This window comes from Sinohyriopsis cumingii, chromosome 19 (genome assembly GCF_028554795.1).
Source record: "Sinohyriopsis cumingii isolate HCF-2022 chromosome 19, ASM2855479v2, whole genome shotgun sequence".
NCBI classification, from domain to species: Eukaryota; Metazoa; Mollusca; class Bivalvia; order Unionida; family Unionidae; genus Sinohyriopsis; species Sinohyriopsis cumingii.
Window position 1 is genome coordinate 38,820,879 of NC_142979.1, and position 23,921 is coordinate 38,844,799.

At 36.2% G+C, this 23,921-nt stretch overlaps 1 protein-coding gene across 4 annotated transcripts in view; it reads right to left on the reverse strand.

Annotated features, from left to right (window-relative positions):
- The window catches only part of LOC149775528 (tubulin delta chain-like), a 30,792-nt gene extending 6,882 nt beyond the window's left edge, over positions 1 to 23,910 (reverse strand). The window contains exons 1-6 of one of the 4 annotated variants that reach the window (XM_089944220.1): positions 23,867 to 23,910; positions 22,055 to 22,227; positions 13,597 to 13,861; positions 9,450 to 10,005; positions 6,399 to 6,563; positions 322 to 442 (exon numbers count right to left, since the gene is read on the reverse strand). In XM_089944220.1, coding sequence (XP_089800346.1) covers positions 322 to 442; positions 6,399 to 6,563; positions 9,450 to 10,005; positions 13,597 to 13,827 — 1,073 coding nt within the window. In that variant the 5' untranslated portion in view covers positions 13,828 to 13,861; positions 22,055 to 22,227; positions 23,867 to 23,910. Of the gene's footprint in view, positions 1 to 321; positions 443 to 6,398; positions 6,564 to 9,449; positions 10,006 to 13,596; positions 13,862 to 22,054; positions 22,228 to 23,767 lie in introns of all 4 variants that reach the window. The other 3 variants (XM_089944217.1, XM_089944218.1, XM_089944219.1) reach the window with 3 other exon arrangements.
- Positions 23,911 to 23,921: the final 11 nt, after the last annotated feature.

Here is a 23,921-nt window from a genome sequence, read left to right on the forward strand (position 1 = left end):
AGCTGTTGTTATTAAACACCTTAAATGAGGATCCACATTCCTATTAGATCCATCTAATGTCTGTGTCTTTAATATGTTTGGTTTTCAATTCATGCATTGAGTAAAAAATGGATTAAACAGTTATTTATTTCCTTAGAAATGAGCCTTTTCAGGTTTTTGATTAACTATTTATATTTCTGCTGGATTATCACTGTAAAAAAAACCCACATAAATGAACATTTTCAGGTTTTTGATTAACTTTTTATATTTCTGCTGCATTATCAATGTAAAAAAACAAACACATAATACTTAACATCTACAAAAGGAATCATCTGATACAACCTTGGGACATTACAAAGGACATCAGGACTGGACATGACAAGGACTGTATTATCGGAGGCATTAAAATGCACATCAGTTTCAGGTGCGTCACTATACTCAGACTTTATGCAGCTCTTCATCCCTTGTTAGATAAAATGAACACTCCTTTATTGAAGAAAAAAAAATGCTCAGCTAATGAACTTTATTTTCCCTATATTATCATTTAAAAAAAGTTTATCCTAATTAAATTCCAGATATGCCCATTCCCTCAATTAAACAGCTGGTGCCACAGAACTTCCAGAAATTAAATTGGTAAAATATTTACATCGGAAAATAAACAAATTCTTAATAAAGAATATGCAAGTATGAGCTCAAATGGTTATTACATAGATATCTGATATGTAACTAAAATGATTGTGTAAGGAATAGTTGGTTTAGTTTATTTTTCAATACCACCTAACCCATACCCAGCCACATCCCACTGTTACATTACCAAGGCATGTAATCAAAACATACATAATTCTGAAAGAAATAATGATTTAATATAATTTAGAAATTTACAATTATGTAATGGCGCTTTAAAATACAATACACCACTTTCAAGTTGCAACTTTTATAACGCAGTTCAATGGTAAAAGCCTGACATCGGCTTTAAATACTTCCTGAAGTATCAATGATTATATCAAATACCATCTAAAATAAAACCTATAAAGATATATTATCTTCAATGAAACAACAGCATTAAAATACCTGCATTAATTTGAGATGTAAGCATTCTTTTACTGATATTAAAATGAAAACTTTAACGTTAGGGAAATGACCTATGACCCCAAACATAATGTAAAAGGTGTTTCATCTAATATTAACGTTAATTTGTATATCTATGCTACAGCCTCAATATAGGAAAAATAATGGGATTTGTTGTTGTCGTTGTTGTTGGGTTTAACGCCATTTTTCAGCACGATAGGCTATACATGGCGGCCAGTATTAATGGTGGAGGAAGAACCCGGAAAACCCCGGAAAGAACCACCGACCCACGAGAAGTTACTGGCAAGCTTTCTCACATGCCCACATTGTCTGAATCTTAGACTCAAACCGCCGCAGACAGAGATGAGATGGCAGTGATCCGTAACGAAGAGCGCTTTAGACCACTCGGCCACTCGGGGCCCCAATGGGATTTGTTATGGACCATTATAACCTTTATAGAATATCCTCCTTTCATATAAAATTAACATGTATTCTGAACCCTCTGGTACAGTAAGGTAATGAGAATGACATCTACAAAGACATGCCCACTTGCAAGACTTAAACTGTACCTCTGGTACAATAAGGTAATGAGAATGGCATCGATAAAAGACATGCCCACTTGCAAGACTTAAATTGGGCCCTCTGATACAGTAAGGTAATGAGAAAGGCATCTATAAAAGACATGCCCACTAGCAAGACTTAAACTGGGCCCTCTGATGCAGTAAGGTAATGAGAATGGCATTTTAAAAGACATGCCCATTTGCAAGGCTTAAACTGGGCCCTCTGATACAGTATGGTAATGAGAATGGCATCGATAAAAGACATGCCACTTGCAAGACTTAAACTGGGCCCTCTGATACAATGGTGGCGCTCACCAGATAATATGTACTTTTGAGAGAGTGATGTATGTAAGGTGAAGTAGTTCGCATTTAAAACATGCACAGTGGAGAGAATGTTTGCATACCTCTATGCTACATTAATGTAATGTGGATGATATTTCTTTTTGATATTGTACTTTTGGAAATTTTACATGATTTAAGCACACTGCTAACTAAAATGACTGCTCCCTTGTGTTAAAAAATCAGTCTGAATTAGTCTAAAGTACACTATACATAGCAGCTATTAAAATAGGGAAAATGAATTTTGCCAGACTAGACAATACCAGCTTCTGAAAGTGCAATGAATGAATTACCAAATATATAAAATGTAAAAAAAGTTATCGGCTCTTTTTTATACAATTGACCTCTGAAGTTCAGGAAGTGAAAATGACCAAGTAGAGCTAGCACTTTTTTGAAAGGTGCACATTTGAAGTAAGGCCAAGCTGTATACTCTATAACCCATAGTACACCCATCAATCATACACCAAAATAAAGGGAATTAAAGGTTCTTTGCAATATACCTAAGATATACAAGGTCTTTTTTAAATAGCCAGTATAACCAGTGAGGAAAGCCGGGGACATTCTTTTTCTTTAAATTCCTAACCCTATGCAAAATGCGAAACTGTATAGCGCCACCAATAAGGTAATGAGAATGGCATCTTAAAAGACATGCCCACTTCCAAGACTTAAACTGGGCCCTCTGATACAGTAAGGTAATGAGAATGGCATCTATAAAAGGCATGCCCACTTGCAAGACTTAAACTGGGCCCTCTGATACAGTAAGGTAATGAGAATGGCATCGATAAAAGACATGCCCATTTGCAAGGCTTAAACTGGGCCCCCTGATACAGTAAAGTAATGAGAATGGCATCTTAAAAGACATGCCCACTTCCAAGACTTAAACTGGGCCCTCTGATACAGTAAGGTAATGAGAATGGCATCTATAAAAGACATGCCCACTTCCAAGACTTAAACTGGGCCCTCTGATACAGTAAGGTAATGAGAATGGCATCTTAAAAGACATGCCCACTTGCAAGACTTAAACTGGGCCCTCTGATACAGTAAGGTAATGAGAATGGCATCTATAAAAGGCATGCCCACTTGCAAGACTTAAACTGGGCCCTCTGATACAGTAAGGTAATGAGAATGGCATCGATAAAAGACATGCCCATTTGCAAGGCTTAAACTGGGCCCCCTGATACAGCAAGGTAATGAGAATGGCATCTTAAAAGACATGCCCACTTGCAAGACTTAAACTGGGCCCTCTGATACAGTAAAGTAATGAGAATGGCATCTATAAAAGACATGCCCACTTCCAAGGCTTAAACTGGGCCCTCTGATACAGTAAGGTAATGAGAAGTGCATATATCAATGACAACCGTGCCTGCTTGCAACACTTAACCTGTTCCCTCTGGTATTTTTCTAAAAGGCATCTTTGATGACAACTGCATACATGAGACAGAACAGAGAGGTCAGCTTTGGACAAATCAGGAGATTGGCAATATTTGTTCTGGAATTTTAGCTTCAAAAGTAGATGAATTTTCAATGAGAATGGCACATTTTTCAAGGCAGCACATCTTTGACTTTCTTATTCTAATTAGGTCATCATGTGAGTAGTTGTCATCCATTTGCATGAGAACTTGTGTGTGATATCCAAGTCAAGGAACATTATATTTGCTAGATCTGAAAAATTATCAGCTACCATAATTGGGCGATTATGTTCAGCTATAATGTTGGCAGTGTCTCAATGTGTGCATCTTTATCCACATTTGATGCAGAATGCAAAGATTTCAGTGACGGCATATTTATTGTTGTGTTTAATATGCTTATATATGCTGCATAATCTCAATTCTTCCCACCATAGCAGATTATGTTGTTGTTGGTGTAGGGTTTAACGCCATTTTTCAGCACATGATAGGCTATACATGGTGGCCAGTATTAATGGTGGAGGCAGAATCCGAGAAACCCCGGAAAGAACCACCGACCCATGAGAAGCTACTGGCAAGCTTTCTCACATACCCACATTGGCTGAATCTGAGACTCGAACTGGTGCAGACAGAGGTGAGATGGCCATGATCCATAACGTAGAGTGCTTTAGACCACTTGAGGCCTCACCATAGCAGATTTTAAAATTTGCTTTACAGGAATGGAAGAATGCACATTCAGACAGTTAAACTTGATTCAAACCACTGACATTCCCGCTTACAACCATGATTGAAATTTGTATGATATTTCTGTCTGTTCTAGATTTTGATGTTTTAGCTTGAGAGATAATGCATGCTTAGACATCTTGACAAAAACTTTAAGCACCCAAGCCAAACTTACCCTGTTTTATGTTGACTGAGCGGTCTAACTAGAATTAATGAATCCCTTTAATCATTTTGGAGCACACAAAGTATAACCCATGTCAACAAACTTCATACACTGAAGACAACCACCCCAGCCAACAGAATCAAAGGAATGGTAAGTACTGTTTGAAATTAGCAAATAAACTGTCTTGCCTGCTTAAGTCTGTTCAGTCACATGAGCACAGACAGTATTACTGTAAATATGCTACACTGAAAGCAAGGTGTGGAAAAAATGGAACTTTTCATAATTTTTCTTAAATGAGATATCAGTGAGTGATGAAATGGGCAGGAGACATCCCTCATCTCTGGAGGAAAATCCTCCTCTCCACATGGTTCAACTATGCCCGCTTGCAACAGTTCCTTTATGATAAAGAGGCTTAATTCTAATTAATGTGGGACCTGCAAGAACCTCTTCAAATTTCATATTTTTTAGAAAAGGTAACTCTGTTGTAATGCTAATCACATATGCTTTAGATTATCATTATTATTCATGAAGGCAATGAAAAGCATATTTATCATATATGTTGGGACACCGTATTTGTTGGGACACCATAAACTAATTGTTAAATTAATATTTTTGTGAACTGGATGTTCTAGGACCCATCATTTGTCAAGTTGTACATTGTGGGACACCTTTTAAATCATTTCAAAATTATATCGGAAATTGCACTCCAACTGAAATTTTATTTTAAAGAATACAAAACTATGTACTTGAGATAAAATTTGTTAATCTACTGCAGCAGCATCTCATCAACATTCTCACTTTGTGAAAGATTACTGTAAGAGGCAACAGTTCTCTTGAAGTAGAAACTTCAAGAACTAAAGTCAAATTTTTTAAAAAATCTGTACCAGTTATGCTAATTTTCACACTTTTAACCCCCATCTTATCGTTAGTCCATCCAGTAATGAGATCAAAGTACACTAGAATTTCATCCATGTTAATGATCATATTGTCAGCAAAGTCATCTTCTTCTCTTCTGGCCTTGACAAATCACATGATCTTATTTTCTCCAAATCTTTTGTGTGATGCTGGGTCGTCGATGTCCGTGCATGAGGCACTATATTTTGTCACTTTAAAAATTGTTCTTTTGTTTCAATTTATTTAAAAAATTCCTGTGAATGCCAGTGGAAAGGAACCACATTTAGCTTACATATCTCACCCATCTTTATATATTCAACAACAACAAAAAGTCGGCACATTAAAAGAATCCAAAATCAGCTTCTGAGGTTGGCTTGCTTTGTAATATAAATATCCTTTGTCTTTGATAACTTGTCTACTTTACTGTCTAGTTTACTGCTCACTATCATTTGTGTTTATTCACCACCCAGGCTGTTATTTGCTTGGCATCTGCAGTTACAATTAATACAAACGGGCATTGATGTCTGCGGGTAAATAGTATACACAACAATAACTTGCTTTAATGATACTTTTTGTAACCCATGCTAGCAAAAAGATTGTCACTTGCACTCAACTGAATGTATTTTCAAATAATGATTTTTATTTGTGAGATACTGTCATACAGTTGACCTGGATATAATTCAATCCTGGTTATTTTGCAAATAACACTGTGTCATGCTTGAAAATCAGTTTGTCTTCATCCAATCAGTTGATTATTCACTCTCGTTTGTGATTTGTCTGGATCCAGTTTTTGTCCGGATAACATTCAAACCTTTGAGTACAACCAACTACGATTTGTTTCTCAATGTTCATGTCAATGAATAATGTGTTGTGTTATTGGACAAAAGTGATACACGCTACCATATGGATGCCTATGCTACATACACAGAGTTTGTGGAAATATTTTATTCTTTAATGCTCATGATAAAAAATGAATAAATAATAAAATAAAAAGGTTAGTTTATTTCATCTTATTATCGAGAATGCATTTTGTTTATCTATTTTATTGCAATGTGCAGTGGGGGGGAACACAAATTCAATTTTTTTAAATAAAGCTTCTTAAGTCTTGGGATGTATGACCGAAGTGAGGAAAAAAAATCACCAAAAGTACTAAGAAAGAATTACTTTTCCAACCTTTCAAGTTAATCAAACATCTGTCAATATGCTCTGTTCACACACAAACATAATTATAATATCACATCTAATTTGGCAGGCGGGTTACTTTACCTTCTTCCATGGATGCATCAGCAATCAACATCTGTCTGAGATGCTTGAGAAGTCCATGCCACTGATAGGTACAGAACTGCTTGGAGGTGTCCGACATCTGGGGAATGTTTTTGATTGTTAGCAGCTTGTAGTCTGGGTGTGAAACCAAGTGTTCGAGCACCTCTCCTACAGATAAGAATCATATACAACACAGACGTTAATGTTGCTTTTAACTTAATGTAAGTGATTAATTGTTATGTCTTCTTTGACTGTCCCATCTGCCCAGGATTTAGCATACATACTTTAATTAATGTTGTTAAATCAAGTTTAGAATCTGACTGTCCAGATAGAGAATCTGCCTTTTGTCATGATGTTACACTATAACTGCAAAAACTGAACTTATTTTTATCTTTTCTTTGTAGGATCGGCTAAGATAATAGTCATTTCGAGACCCCAAGACCAGCCAATCCTAAAACAACCTTCTTTCTCAGCAAGGCAGTCAAAACATTTCGAAAATTTAATAAAATGTAAAACAGTATTGTGTACTTCTATTGTCAGCATCAAAACATGCATTTAAAAAGTTCAAAAGTGTAACACTATATTGTGAATTTCTACTGTCAACATGAAAAAATGAATCTGAAAAGTTCAAAAGTATAATCTGATGCAGCAAAGGTGACATTATGTTCAACCACAATGCTCATAAAATACATTTCAGCTGTAATGTGCTGTGATATGATTTGGATTTTTAATGTAGCTTTAACAATTTTTCTGTCATATCGCTACAATGTCTGCAATGTGGCAGCTTATAGTCATGTCTAGCACTGGGGTATCGTGCTGCAGACATGTAGCATGATGTCCCACCCAGTCACATTTATCCTGACACCAGGTTGACCAGTCCTAACACTAACCTCTTGATGCTGAGTGCCAAGCGAGGCTGCTGTTACTATCATTTTTGTAAGTCTTTGGTAGGACTCAGCCGGGGATCGAACCCACGACCTCCCGCATCCGAGGCACAACCTCTCGCATCCGAGGCAGATGCTTTAACCACCAAGCCACCAAAGCGGTTTCAACTGTAATATCTTCTAGTTCAGTTTCAGAAATGGTGGTTTTAGAGCACATGGATGTCAAAGATTTCTTACTAAATCTCTCAATTCATTTTTTTTTCATGTAGCAGTGATAATCATATTTTTTTCATGTAGCAGCGATGATTGTATCTCCCTTTATGAGCACACTGACAAGATGTCTGATACATGTAATTGGCTCATTTCATGCCTTTTTATCTATGAATGGAATTATCTCAATATTGCTTTCACATTTCTGTGCTGATTGTTTGAACTTTTAAATCGGATGATTGTCCCCTGCACCTTCAACAGTGTTTTGTTTGATGGATGATATTGATAGATGATGTTTTAAAGTATAATTAAATGTTTGATCACGTAAGCATTTTTGCATGAAAAATAAGGGAAGATTAAAGTGTCTGCAGTTTCCTGACAAGTCCACTCTAAGTTCAATAGAAAAACTCAGAAATGGTCAAACCCAGACAAGCCAATATCCAGATTTGACCATGATGAACATATTTTTGTCCTTTGTGCTATTGTTCTGCAAGTCCAGAGTTTAATGGTCATTTCAGTAAGACTATCTGTAAGAATCTTGTCATCAAATCCAAGAGGTCAATTAAGTCAGCAAATCAACTCATCAATTTAGCAGATCAATTAAGTCAGCAAAACACTATTATCAAATCCAAGAGATCAAATAAGTCAGCAAAAATTATCATGAAATCCAAGAGGTCAATTAAGTCAGCAAACCAACTCATCAAATTTATCAGATCAATTAAGTCAGCAAAACATTATCATTAAATCCAAGAGGTCCATTAAGTCAACAAACCAACTCATCAAATTTATCAGATCAATTAAGTCAGCAAAATTTATCATGAAATCCAAGAGATCAATTAAGTCAGCAAAAATTATCATGAAATCCAAGAGGTCAATTAATTCAGCAAACCAACTCATCAAATTTAGGATGTCAATTAAGTCAGCAAAACATTATCATCAAATCCAATCAATTAATTAATTCAGCAAACCAACTCATCAAATTTAGGATATCAATTAAGTCAGCAAAACATTATCATCAAATCCATTAGGTCAATTAAGTCAGCAAACCAACTCATCAAATTTAGGATATCAATTAAGTCCACAAAACATTATCATCAAATCCAAGAGGTCAATTAAGTCAGCAAAAGATTATCATTAAATCCAAGAGGTCAGTTAAGTCAGCAAACCAACTCATCAAATTTAGGTCGATTAAGTTTGTAGAGAACTGTCATCAAATCCAAAAGGTCAAGATAAAGTCCATATAGCACTGGGCAGATGCGGAGTAAATCCAAATATATTTCAATTCTATAATACAATACTGGCAGCTTGCTGCCACCTGCACAAAAATAAAGATTAAGACAGATAGGATAAATATGATAATGATGTCAATCACTGCCCTGGAGGATAATTATAATGAAAGTCTGGAAGGTAAATAAGCATTATAATGAAATAATCTGTTATCATGTAGTACACTAGGCACGCTTATTGGTCAGGGACAGTTGTTAAAAACACGGCTTTTCTCAACAACAAAAATAAATTCCTAATAGAGAATTAGAGGTTCATCACAGTAAGAGACCAACAATTCATTATTCCATTGGTTAGGAATTGATTGTTTGATTTACTGATGTTTAATGCCACATCCGAACTTGAAAGACTATTTAATGCTAATGTTGTTGTTGTTGTTGTTCTCGGGTTTAACGCCATTTGTCAGCACAAGATAGGCTATACATGGCGGCCAGTATAACTGGTGGAGGAAGAAACCTAGAAAACCCAGGGAAGAACCACCAACCCACGAGAAGCTACTGGCAGGCTTTCCCACGTACCCACGCTAGCTGAGCCTTGGATTCGAACCCACGCAGGCTATTTAATGCTAAAGCAATAGAAGTAATGTGTCTTACCCAGGAAAACATCACGATTGCAGACCATCAAACAATTACTGTAAGTCTGGTGTACTAATCGCAGGGTTGTTGCAGCAACTTACCAATAGCATTAGATCTCCTGTGATCAGTAAATTTCTCTGTCACGGCTGGTAACAAAAAGCTGGCAAGCTTATGACATATCACATTATTAATGTCTTTAAACCCAATCTTCTTGATATTCAGAAGCTGTGTACAAATTTTGTGTAGATGATCATTCTCCATCACTAAGACAGCATCAGCACTTTGATATAAGTGAGACAACGTCAAGATTGCATTATAATTTTGTACAATAACTTCCCCTGTGTGGTATGGCCATACAACTTGATTTAGGATAAATGAATTTGGAAATTCATCCCTTAGACACTGAGTTATGTATGCACCGACTCCTGATCCAGTACCCCCAGCCAAGCTTGTTAGAGATAAGAAGCCACCAAGATTGTCACATTTTTCAGCTTCATGCTGAATCATGTTCATTACTTTTTCCTTGACCCTTGGTCCATGCACACAGAATCCATGAGCCCAGTTGTTTCCTGACCCACGCTTTTGGCTGAACTGCTGTTTTTCTGGATACACCCATTTTCCTGTCTTTTTGGCTTCAGTGCATATTTGTGCAATGACCTGAAATATTTGAATACATTCTGTAATAGATAATTTTTTATGAGTTTCTATGGCTCAAAATTACAAAACCACACAAATGAAAAAAGATAATAAAAACTAGAGTTACTTCCATGGCAATCTCCATGCTTTTTGTTATGTACTTTTCCTCCCCTCCTTCACACTCTTCCAACAGCCCATGCCCAGCTACATCACCTCTCCACGCAAGTGTCACTCCTCCTACATACCATGGCACTGATATGTGGACACTAAGCCTAAAATCCATGACCCAGGTATTCTGATAATTTGCTAATAGACCATGGCTCAGTTATCCTGACACTATTCCCAACAGCATATGACCCAGGTATCCTGACATTCCCAACAGACCAAGACCCGGGTATCCTGACACTCCCCAAACAGACCATAACCTAGGTATCCTGACACTCCCCCCCAACAGACCAAGACCCGGATATCCTGACACTCCCCCCAACAGACCATAACCCAGGTATCCTGACACTCCCCCCAACAGACCATAATCCAGGTATCATGACATTCCCCCAACAGCCTATGACCAAGGTATCCTGATACTTCCCCCAACATATCATGACACAAGTATCCTGACATTGCCCCAAAAGACCATGACCCAAGTATCCTGACATTCCCAACAGACCAAGACCCAGGTATCCTGACACTTCCCCCAACAGACCATAACCCAGGTATCCTGATGTTCCCTCCAACAGACCACAACCCAGGTATCCTGACACTCCCCCCAACAGACCATAACCCAGGTATCCTGACATTCCCCCAACAGACCATAACCCAGGTATCCTGACATTCCCCCAACAGACCATAACCCAGGTATCCTGACATTCCCCCAACAGACCATAACCCAGGTATCCTGACATTCCCCCAACAGACCATAACCCAGGTATCTTGACATTCCCCCAACAGACCATAACCCAGGTATCCTGACATTCCCCCAACAGCCTATTACCCAGGTATCCTAATACTTCCCCCAACATATCATGACACAAGTTTCCTGACATTGCCCCAAAAGACCATGACCCAGGTATCCTGACACTCCTCTCAATTAAGAGTTTAACGTTGTTTTTTCTGAGTTTATCGTGGTATAAACTGTCAGTTGCCGTTTCACACAGCAAATAACGCCCAAAGGGCATTATGTAAGCTGTGTGAGTTGGCAACTGACAGTTTATACCACGATAAACTCAGAAAAAACAAAGTTAAACTCTTATAATTGAAATTTCAATTATTCGTTATGTTATTTTGTTTGCATCATTAAAAACAGAAATCTTAATTGAGCGTAGTAATACATGTTTGGAGTTTTCTATTACGTAGCTATTTATAGCACTTGGGCTTGTCCTGCTTGATTGCAATAAGGTCATCATAATACCAGCTACTGGCATTGCAATTATCAGACCATGACCCAAATATTCTGACATTCCCCCAACAGACTATGACCCAGGTATCCTGACACTCCTCTCAACAGACCATGACCCAAGTATTCTGACAGTCCCCCAATGGCCCATGACCTAGTTACTCTGACACTCCCCCCCATTAACAACTATGTGGTCTTAAACTAAGTAACAGAAAGAAGCAAAATTTATGGAAAGCTTTGATTACATTTATGATTTATATCTGCTTCATCACCAGTTTAACTGAATGCCGTTCAAACAAAATAGGGCATCATTTATTTGCCAATGAATTGCAGGTGCTTAAATACACACTCAATAGAACAAGGTTTCTTTGTAGTCATGTATGAGTAGCATTCTGAAGGGAAGTCCTTTTTACAAAATAAGGGTTAAATAATGATAAGGGTTAAATAATGATAATGGTTAAATAATGATAAGGGTTAAATAATGATAAGGATTAAATAATGATATGGGTTAAATAATGATATGGGTTAAATAATGATAAGGGTTAAATAATGATAAGGGTTAATAATGATAAGGATTAAACATTAATTGGTCAGACTCACTTCTAGCCTGTTTACTTACATCTAGCCTTTAGCCATTTTGCTGAATGGTCTGGTTAACCAGAATATCAAAAGAGAAACCATTCTGGGAGTAAATGAAGCACATCACTGAGATGCTTTACAGAGAGAAACAGAATGTCCTTTTAAAATTTCATGTGTATTTGAACTGGAAGCTTTGGTCCATGAGAGCCCTGACAAGATGATGTATCATGCCGCCTCATCACAACAGCCAATCAAAACACTTTTCTTGTGTGGCAGAGATCTGATGAAGCCATGAATGAGGTCTGGTTGAATACAAATCTGCACAGAACTGGAAAACTCAACTTTCTATCATGACGGACCAGAATGTGTGTGTGTGATTTGGATTTTTACGTAGCTTTAACAATTTTTCAGTCATATCGCTAGGATGTCTGCAATGTGGCGGTTTATAGTGAGGTCTAGCACTGGGGCATCATGCCGCAGACATGTAGCATGATGTCCCACCCAGTCACATTATCCTGACACCAGGCCAACCAGTCCTAACGCTAACCTCTTAATGTTGAGCGCCAAGGAAGGCAACTGTTAGTACCATTTTTGTAAGTCTTTGGTTTGACTCAGCCAGGGATCGAACCCACGACATCCTGCATCAAAGGTGTATGCTCTAACCAGTAGGCCACCAGAGCAGTCAGACCAGAATGCATTTTTATCTCGCACATAATAACTTAGCACAAACAAATTTTTTCCTACACAATATTTAAAAAAATTTAAAAAGAGACACACGGATATTTTAAATTTTGGGGCTGACACTCCTAGAATTGGGAGCTTTTCATTGTGAATTGAGTATTTGGGGGACTTTCTAACACAGGCATACAGATGTGGTTTCAAGCCATGTAAATCTTAACACTTGAAATTTTGGTTCTAATTTATTTTCAGCTGTTATAATATGAAAGACAAAAAGAAATTAATATTATAAACTAAAGTTATCAGTAATTATATAATTTTGCTCTTGTTTTGCAGAGTATTTGTCTTTTAAAATAGATGTGGTGGTAGAAATAGCTGTTGTTGTCATGTTCTTGATACTACAGTTCTTCTCTCATGAAAAGACCAAGATAATAAGTTTATCAAAACGTTGGAGGTCAGCGCTTGTTAACAGACAATAGCAGACATAATACTAATTGGTAAACTTTTGGATGACATCAGATAAATAGTACTGTTTACTACCTGTGTGGGGGCCCATGTGACCGAGAGGTCTAAAGTGCTGACCCTTATCGATGGATACCTTGGCACCTCTGTCTATATGGGTTCAAGTCTCAGACCAGTGTGGTTCTGTGAGAAAACTGCCAGTAGCTACTCATGGGATGGTGGTTCTTCTTCTACCAGTTTTTTCTGACCACCATGTATAGTCTTGTGATGAGAAATGGAGTTAAACCCCAAAACAAAATTATTTTGCTCAAGTGTAGCATGTGTTCATCTATGGCGCAAAAAAAGTTCTCAATACTACCTCATTCACTAGACTTTACAAAAGTGTACCAAAGACCAAACATCCTGTGAAATCATCTTGTCCCCTGACAAATCTACTTGCACTTAACATAAACCTTTAATGCTAGAACCTGGTATAAAGAAGAAGAATATAAGTACATGACCTTGGGCTCCATGTCCACCATCACAGCTCTGGCTTGTGGAACATCAAACTTGCCACCCTGTGACTCTGTAGTGAAAAACTTGCTAATAACTTCCTCTGTGTACTGTTCATTTCTTGTTGCCGACACTTGAACATTTGATGGTTTTGCATGAACATCCTTTATGAATGTTGTGAAAAGCTCACCTCCAATCTGATTACCACACTGACCAAGCTGAAGTGTGATTACTGACATGACAGAACTGCTTAATAAGCAAACAATGCAATATCTGAAAAATACAATGACAATGTTATTAGACTTGGGGGGAAAAACATTATGTCATCAAAACTATTTTTCTGCAGTAGTAGTAGTAGGCTGTATAACACTGTAAATTTTTCTGCATTATGCAGAATTGTTATCATAGGGATATACAGATCTATAATCACTGAGTGGATGGGGGGGGGGGCATAACTGAAATTATGTTGCAAAATGTACCATTTCTTTCTAAACAATGGTTAGACCAAACAAAAAATTAATGTGTGTTTCCGGTTATCTAACTGTCCCTTTTTCTCACTGCAGATCCTAGCACTTTATCCCCTCATTGTAAAAAAAATCACAAAATCATTTACATTAAATATGCACAATGTCTAAAAACCATTATAATAATAAACCATCAACCTACCAATCTGTAAAACCAGTGCAATAGGAAAAAAAAAATTCCTTGGTTTCATCTTAAAGACATAACCATGACCTACTGTTTACATCTACACGCAGACAATCTCATCAGGAAGCTGATGAATATAGCCCATAATCTTTATGTTACTGCCCACATCATTAAATGTCTGATATAACTACACAACGCAGCCCTGGTCTTCAGTTACGATTATTTTAAGTAATGGAAAATCAAAGGGAAAAGTGAACCATTTGTACAGCAAATATCACTTTAAAAATTTAAAATATTAAAAGTTTCTATAAACTTCAAGTTTGGATCCAGTATCTATAGTTTCATTACAATGATTCACACTTAAACAAGCTGCTGTTTTCACTGCTATTCAAGTAACCAGGTGATAAGCATCCTGGGTGTGGAAAAATAACTAGCTGACCAGCTCCAAAAGTCTTGATTTTATTTATATTAATTTTTTTTAAAAATCATAGATCATCTAAATTATGTTTAATTTTCATAACTCCATTGTCTCCATGACCCTTCAGATGATCCAGGAAAATGTATGAATAATGGTCAGTACTAAGGGATTTGCATCATTATAATGATTACAGTATAATAACAAAATGTAGCACAAAAGTATCAACTTATCTATATTTCTCTGCATGGATGTATCATGCTGGTACTTGCTGTGTACATGTATGCTTTCATTTGTGCTATAGATTATGATGCTGCTTCAATTCTGGATTTTATTCCAAGCATTCCAAAATGCATCGAGAATGCACAATGATTTAATAGCAACCACCTCTCATGTGATAACCTAATTTTGGGGTGCTCTCATTAGCACAAGCAGAGGGATTTTACCAAAACAAACCAGTTATGCTGGATCACCCAGTACACTTTGGGCTCCATTATCACAAAATTAAATTTCAAACCTAAGCATGGGGGAAAAAAGGAATTGAAATGAAAATGAGGTGGTGCTGTGAGTGGTGACTAAGGTGTGTGTGCGATTTGGATTTTTAATGTAGCTTTAACAATTGTTTACTCATATCGCTATGATGTCTGGAGTATGGCAGTTTATGACTAGCACTGGGGCATCATGCCACAAATATGTAGCATCATGTCTCACCCAGTTACATTATCCTGATATTAGGCTGGCCAGTCCTAACACTAACCTCTTAAAACTGAGTGCCAAGTGAGGCAGCTGCTAGTACCATTTTTATAAGTCTTTGGTATGATGTTGTTGTTGCTGATGTAGGATTTAACGCCATTTTTCAGCACACGATAGGCTATACATGGCAGTCAGTATTAATGGTGGAGGAAGAACCTGGGAAAACCCCAGAAAGAACCACTGACCCAAGAGAAGCTACTGGCAAGCTTTCTCACATACCCACATTAGCCGAATCTTTTGTATGACTCAGCCGGGGTTTGAACTTGCAACCTCCAGCATCAATCTCACACCTTTAAGGTATAAAAAACAGAGGTATCTTGGTATAAAAGCCTTCTGTTATTTGTGATGTCATGTACATTAATACCTTATAATCCCAATGATTTCAATACTTGCTCAAGGAATACAATCAGAATATATGATTTAAAATATCCAAAAGGAGGTGCAGTGTTCACTGTATTGTTACCACAATGACAATCTTATTGAAATCAGATCTCCACAGATCTGATGGACACCTATAAGAGGTAATGTCCAATCTGATGGACACCTATAAGAGGTAATGTCCAATCAGATGGACACATATAAGAGGTCATGTCCAATCTGATGGACACCTATAAGAGGTAATGTCCAATCTGATGGACACCTATAAGAGGTAATGTCCAATCTGATGGACACCTATAAGAGGTAATGTCCAATCTGATGGACACCTATAAGAGGTAATGTCCAATCTGATGGACACCTATAAGAGGTAATGTCCAATCTGATGGACACCTATAAGAGGTAATGTCCAATCTGATGGACACCTATAAGAGGTAATGTCCAATCTGATGGACACCTATAAGAGGTAATGTCCAATCTGATGGACACCTATAAGAGGTAATGTCCAATCAGATGGACACATATAAGAGGTCATGTCCAATCTGATGGACACCTATAAGAGGTAATGTCCAATCTGATGGACACCTATAAGAGGTAATGTCCAATCTGATAGACACATATAAGAGGTCATGTCCTGTTGACTTTGTGGTTCATCAAACCAATCACAATTTTTGAATTTCTGAAAGTGATACATGCCAGTTGGAACATATTATTGCTAAAAATAATTCTCCCCAATGAGACATTCAATGCCTTAGGAGCCATCCAGTTAGGACATATGCATGGAGGTGGATGGGGGTTAACCCAAATGCATATGCTTGCGTATGGATGTGGGGTCTACTGATAATGTATGTACGCAAAGGAAACGGGGGGAGGGTGTGAAACCTCGATAACAATTTGTCCAATACGTAACCTGTTCGACTGGGTTCAGTCAGCATTTGAATTTTCATAGACACTAGACAAACTTTTTAAAGTTACACAGCTTATTTCGTTGATGCAGCCAGACGTTCAATGTCAGTGGACTATCTGTTTTGTTAAACATGTTAATATTATTAATCCTTGATCGTTTCTGCATGTTTTAAATATAGGCTGTTCTATAGAATGGGGGGGGGGCATCAAACGTATGTACGCAGGTGGGGTGTGTAAAAAAAAAAGTATGCATGTGTACAGGGAGGGGGTCATGCTTTGCCAATTTTTGTGTACATACTAAATGGATGGCCCATTATCTGATAAACTACTAAAAATAAGCTAACAGGGAATTCCAAAGGACACCAAAACAATAACTATTATCGACATCTGTCACATTTCCACATAGGACTGTGGAAATCTGATTTGAATCAGATTGTCCAAACTGATATTTATGTGCTAAGTTCTCTATGCAGATACATGGCATGGCCAGCCCTCCATAGCAGTGTATTTTCTAGGAATACAGGTCATTTTCGCCCCAAACCAATTTTGCCTGAATGTTTTGGCCCACTAAGTCAATCAGGAAATTTGGCCCACATATGTGGGTCATTTCAGCAGTTTAATATCGTGCACGTGCAATTTAATATAGACAGCATAGGAAAAGTTCATGGAGATTTAGTAATGTTGATTAAGAACTTTTGTGATGTGCATATGAATAAGAAGTGTTGGTGTTGTTTGTAGTTATATTTTATCTTAATTTCTAATTTTACATTTTGTTCAAAAGTTCTGTATTTATTATGTATTTGTGTTTGTGTGACATATGTATTTATTTAATTTATATGAACAAAAGAGAATCTGACATTTTTCTATTTAAAACTATGCAAATATATGTTTCATTTACACAAAATGTCATCTGTTTCTGCCTTAAACAGAACACTAATTAGCTGCAACCTCTTTAAGTTAATAATATTCAAGGGTTTAGAGTCATTGTCTTCAACATTATTATAAGTCTTAAATACAAATAAAAGAAGACAATGTCACTAATTCATTTAGACAACTGGCTGCCAATATGTAATGCTTGTAATACTTATTGGTTTTTTTTACTAGAGCGTGGAAATGTACTTGCTATTCCAGAATTGGTCCACTACATACAAATATAAGAATGACAAATAGTTATTGCCACTCCTCTGTATTCTGAATTGGTCCACTACATACAAATATATGAATGACAAACAGTTATTGCCACTCCTCTCTATTCCTGAAATGGTCCACTACATACAAATATATGAATGACAAACAGTTATTGCCACTCCTCTGTATTCCTGAATTGGTCCACTACATACAAATATATGAATGACAAACAGTTATTGCCACTCCTCTCTATTCCTGAAATGGTCCACTACATACAAATATATGAATGACAAACAGTTATTGCCACTCCTCTCTATTCCTGAAATGGTCCACTACATACAAATATATGAATGACAAACAGTTATTGCCACTCCTCTCTATTCCTGAAATGGTCCACTACATACAAATATATGAATGACAAACAGTTATTGCCACTCCTCTCTATTCCTGAATTGGTCCACTACATACAAATATATGAATGACAAACAGTTATTGCCACTCCTCTCTATTCCTGAATTGGTCCACTACATACAAATATAAGAATGACAAATAGTTATTGCCACTCCTCTCTATTCCTGAATTGGTCCACTACATACAAATATATGAATGACAAACAGTTATTGCCACTCCTCTCTATTCCTGAATTGGTCCACTACATACAAATATAAGAATGACAAATAGTTATTGCCACTCCTCTCTATTCCTGAATTGGTCCACTACATACAAATATAAGAATGACAAATAGTTATTGCCACTCCTCTGTATTCCTGAACTGGTCCACTACATACAAATATATGAATGACAAACAGTTATTGCCACTCCTCTGTATTCCTGAAATGGTCCACTACATACAAATATATGAATGACAAACAGTTATTGCCACTCCTCTGTATTCCTGAATTGGTCCACTACATACAAATATAAGAATGACAAATAGTTATTGCCACTCCTCTCTATTCCTGAATTGGTCCACTACATACAAATATATGAATGACAAACAGTTATTGCCACTCCTCTCTATTCCTGAACTGGTCCACTACATACAAATATAAGAATGACAAATAGTTATTGCCACTCCTCTCTATTCCTGAACTGGTCCACTACATACAAATATATGAATGACAAACAGTTATTGCCACTCCTCTCTATTCCTGAAATGGTCCACTACATACAAATATATGAATGACAAACAGTTATTGCCACTCCTCTCTATTCCTGAATTGGTCCACTACATACAAATATAAGAATGACAAATAGTTATTGCCACTTCTCTGTATTCCTGAATTGGTCCACTACATACAAATATATGAATGACAAACAGTTATTGCCACTCCTCTCTATTCCTGAATTGGTCCACTACATACAAATATATGAATGACAAATAGTTATTGCCACTCCTCTCTATTCCTGAATTGGTCCACTACATACAAATATATGAATGACAAACAGTTATTGCCACTCCTCTCTATTCCTGAATTGGTCCACTACATACAAATATAAGAATGACAAATAGTTATTGCCGCTCCTCTCTATTCCTGAATTGGTCCACTACATACAAATATATGAATGACAAACAGTTATTGCCGCTCCTCTCTATTCCTGAATTGGTCCACTACATACAAATATATGAATGACAAACAGTTATTGCCACTCCTCTCTATTCCTGAATTGGTCCACAACATACAAATATAAGAATGACAAACAGTTATTGCCACTCCTCTCTATTCCTGAATTGGTCCACTACATACAAATATAAGAATGACAAATAGTTATTGCCACTCCTCTCTATTCCTGAATTGGTCCACTACATACAAATATATGAATGACAAATAGTTATTGCCACTCCTCTCTATTCCTGAATTGGTCCACTACATACAAATATATGAATGACAAATAGTTATTGCCACTCCTCTCTATTCCTGAAATGGTCCACTACATACAAATATATGAATGACAAACAGTTATTGCCACTCCTCTCTATTCCTGAATTGGTCCACTACATACAAATATATGAATGACAAACAGTTATTGCCACTACTCTCTATTCCTGAATTGGTCCACTACATACAAATATAAGAATGACAAACAGTTATTGCCACTCCTCTCTATTCCTGAATTGGTCCACTACATACAAATATATGAATGACAAACAGTTATTGCCACTCCTCTGTATTCCTGAATTGGTCCACTACATACAAATATATGAATGACAAACAGTTATTGCCACTCCTCTCTATTCCTGAATTGGTCCACTACATACAAATATAAGAATGACAAATAGTTATTGCCACTCCTCTGTATTCCTGAATTGGTCCACTACATACAAATATATGAATGACAAATAGTTATTGCCACTCCTCTCTATTCCTGAAATGGTCCACTACATACAAATATATGAATGACAAACAGTTATTGCCACTCCTCTGAACATGCATAAAAAGGTATGCATAAAAAGGAATTGAAAATATCTTTGTTTATGATTAACTTACTCATAATCCATGTGTGATAATGAAAATATTTCAGTAATTTAATACAAACAAACTCAACCCCATTATGTGTTTGCCTGTTAATCAGTTATAATCTGTTTATTCTAATATTCTGGTACTAATTTAATAAACAGTAATTGTTACACATGCTCAATGTGCCCAATAAGGCATCTGAATAACATGATAAAATGTCAGCAATATATATTTTAAAACAGTTGTCCATTTAAAATTTCATGAAAAAAACAGTTGGTTTTTTAATCTCCTTAAACACGGTGTCACGTTCATTAATGTGGGAGTTTTGAAGTTCAGTTTGTAAGAGAAAACAATCGTAAGAGAAAACAATCATAATGCATAAGAAATTTAAATGGGCTGAAAAGAATACAGCAAGAATAAAGCATAGCAAAAATGTGATCTGCTTACGACAGAAGCATTGTATGTGAACATGTAAGTTATATTTCCATGATTTAATTTTATAACAAATAAGCATTAAATTTCTGCTGACCAGTGTGTTTTTACTATCATTAAAGCATTAAATTTCTACATACTGTGTGCCAGTGTATAAACTTAAACTGTAGCATTAAATTTATGGATAGTGTGTGTTATCTGTGATGTCATAGCTTCATTGTGGTTGAGGCTATGAATTGTTCCTATCCCATTCAATCTAGCAAATAAAACTATTGTCAAAGACAAAAAGATAATATGACTTAAAATCTACAACCTAAGTACAATTACGTTCTTCTGGAAGTTTGGCGAATGATAAAGTTATTAAGCCTATATTAGGTAAATTATATTGGTATGTTTACCCTAACAGTATTTTGTCCAATATGACAGATAACAGATCCTCACAGCATTGCATTTTCCAAATAAAGTTTGCTATGCCATATTTGGATATTCTATGATAAATTATTCAATGCATGCTACATTTACTACAATATGTTTGAGGTTAAAAAAAACAGCAATGTCCTTATACGGCACACACAAAAAACTGAGGCTGAACATGAGACAATTCAAAAGAAAATATTGGATAAAGAAGGTAAACTATATTCTACACATATTTCAAAGATGATATGTATCTAGCAATTCTAAAATTAAATAACAGGACTCTTTAATTCCTTTCAGTTTATATCAGGAACATGTTCAAAAGTTTTTACATGTTAAAAAAGCCCCGGGTGTGAATTACACCTGGCTGCTCCATTGATACTAATATTAAGAGCTGTGAACATTTTAGAAAAATTCTACTGAAAAAATCAACCTTAGTGATGGTTACACAAGTACCCAATCAAATGGGTGCAAAAGTGTACATTTTCAGTGGCTGAAGTGTAGTAGTATATTGCAAATCAGATTTCTCAGAAGGAGTGACTTGTTGTTAGTGAGTCAGAGTTGTATTTTGAGAAGAAAAGAGAGAGACAGAGAGAGAGAGAGAGAGAGAGAGAGAGAGAGAGAGAGAGAAAGAGAGAGAGGGTGGGGTGGGGTGGGAAATTAACAATTGTGTAAAACATACATGAATTATTGAGTAGAATATGTTACAAATAAATTAACAACTTGTAATTTATTCTAATTAAATTCAATGAAATCCACCATGTATCCAACATCAATTCCATTTATATGAAAAATCCATGAACTCAATTACAAGACACATAGTAGTATAAAAATAGTTCAGAATAATTTAAATTCATAATACCCCATATGTTAATTCCATGTGTCTTACAAATTAACAACTAAAGTTAAGACCACATTGTATGCTATAAATGTCACCATAAAATGCCATCTGGTACAAAGTCCAAGAATTCATTGTCTGATAAAGTTCCGAAATCCTCCATCATTGTCTAGTAAATCATCATGATCTAGTCATTGTAAATATCTTCAGACTCCCTTTTCTTGGCTTCACTGTCACACGAAGGTGCTTATGTAAAGACTGAGCTTGGGCTCTGTAAAAAACATTTTGATCATACAGTTTGTGAAATCAATTAAAGGTTGGAACTTAACACATGTCAGTTGTGTGGCAAGCTCAAATATTCACCCTCTTTTACTTGCCACAGAAGCCAGTATTATTCGTGGCTTAATCAAAGGGTTATTATGTGAGAAAACAGGATTAGAGATTAAGGTCAAACGTTTACGAGAAGATGAGGAACTCTACTTGGCAAAGAACAAGTACAAGTCTTAGTTTTACAGCACTATCAAAAGGATTGTCAACTTTAAAACAAAGTGAGTACTGCCTTTACAAGCCAAAGGCTTATGGGGCCATGTGCACTTGTTACCCAGGCTATTATTACCCAAGTACCAATTTACAGCTCTACTAATGTAAACTTACTAGGCCTCTGTGTGTGTGAGTGTGTGTATATGCTTTAAATGCAGCATTAAATTTCTGCATAGCGTGTTCTGGCCAGTATGTGTATAATTTAATTATAACATTAATTGCTGCATATTGTGTTGGGCCATGAATGGGAAATTATATTGCAAATTGCACCATTTCTTTAAAAACTCTGTCCAAGACAAGAAGGATATGCTTGCTTCCAGTCGGTCGACTGTCCCTCTTTCCTACTGCCAACTCTAGCACATTTTTCTACCATTAAAAAAATCAATATAATATAATATAATATAATATAATATAATATAATATAATATAATATAACATACCTTAATTTTAAAAGCAGCACAATAAGAAACACATATGGGGAGGGCTTATACTGATGCATAATCCAGTAACAACTAATATTGGTCAACCCTTTTCATTAAAAATAATGTTTAATTTGTTTTTCCTTCATCACTGTGACAATACATCAGCAGTTCATCTGTCACTATCATCACTGGTATTTTATCAGTATTAGTCAACAAATATTGATATGTTAAATGTTAAAATGCTGAAAATATGTTGCATATTTCACTTGTCAGTAATCACAATAATTGGATAGATATTGGTGCAGCGTTTGTACATCAGTAATTGTATAGATATGTACAACGGCATTTGTAAATCAGTAGCTTTTAAAGCTACGTTAAAAATCCAAATCACATACACACACACAAACACAAATATATATAACAGTTGATTATATTAAAGATACATTGAATTTAGCATCATTATAAAAGCAACGCAATATATTTCGATGAAAATATATGTATTCGAATTTCAAGTAACATTCGTTGGCATCCGTTAGTCTCGAGAGACAAGTAACATTAATCTTCTAATAAAGGTTAAGTATTAAGTATGGCAGAAACGTCCAAGCTGAATCAGAGGGGCTCGTTACCAAGAAAATTAAGAGTATCCGTCAATGAAATGAGGGCTGGGTGGGTCCAAACCTAACAATATAAAACCCATCCAGCCTCTATTCATTGACGGATATTCTTAATTTTCTTTATAACGAGTCCCTGTGAACCGAATCGTCCTAACCATAAAGTAGTGTTCGGTTCGAATCGTTCCCATGCCGAACTGCTTTTAGAACGAAATGACCCTGCGCCAATTTCTAGTACCTTCTAAAACAACATTTCAATCCTTTTTATAAAAATGTTGCATTCTATCATTTTTCTAGGGAGAATAAATGTACAAAATAATATCAAAATATTTTCAACCTTTCTCAAGTGTTTTGGGATCAAATGATAAGGGAGACTACTCTTATTGAGCGAT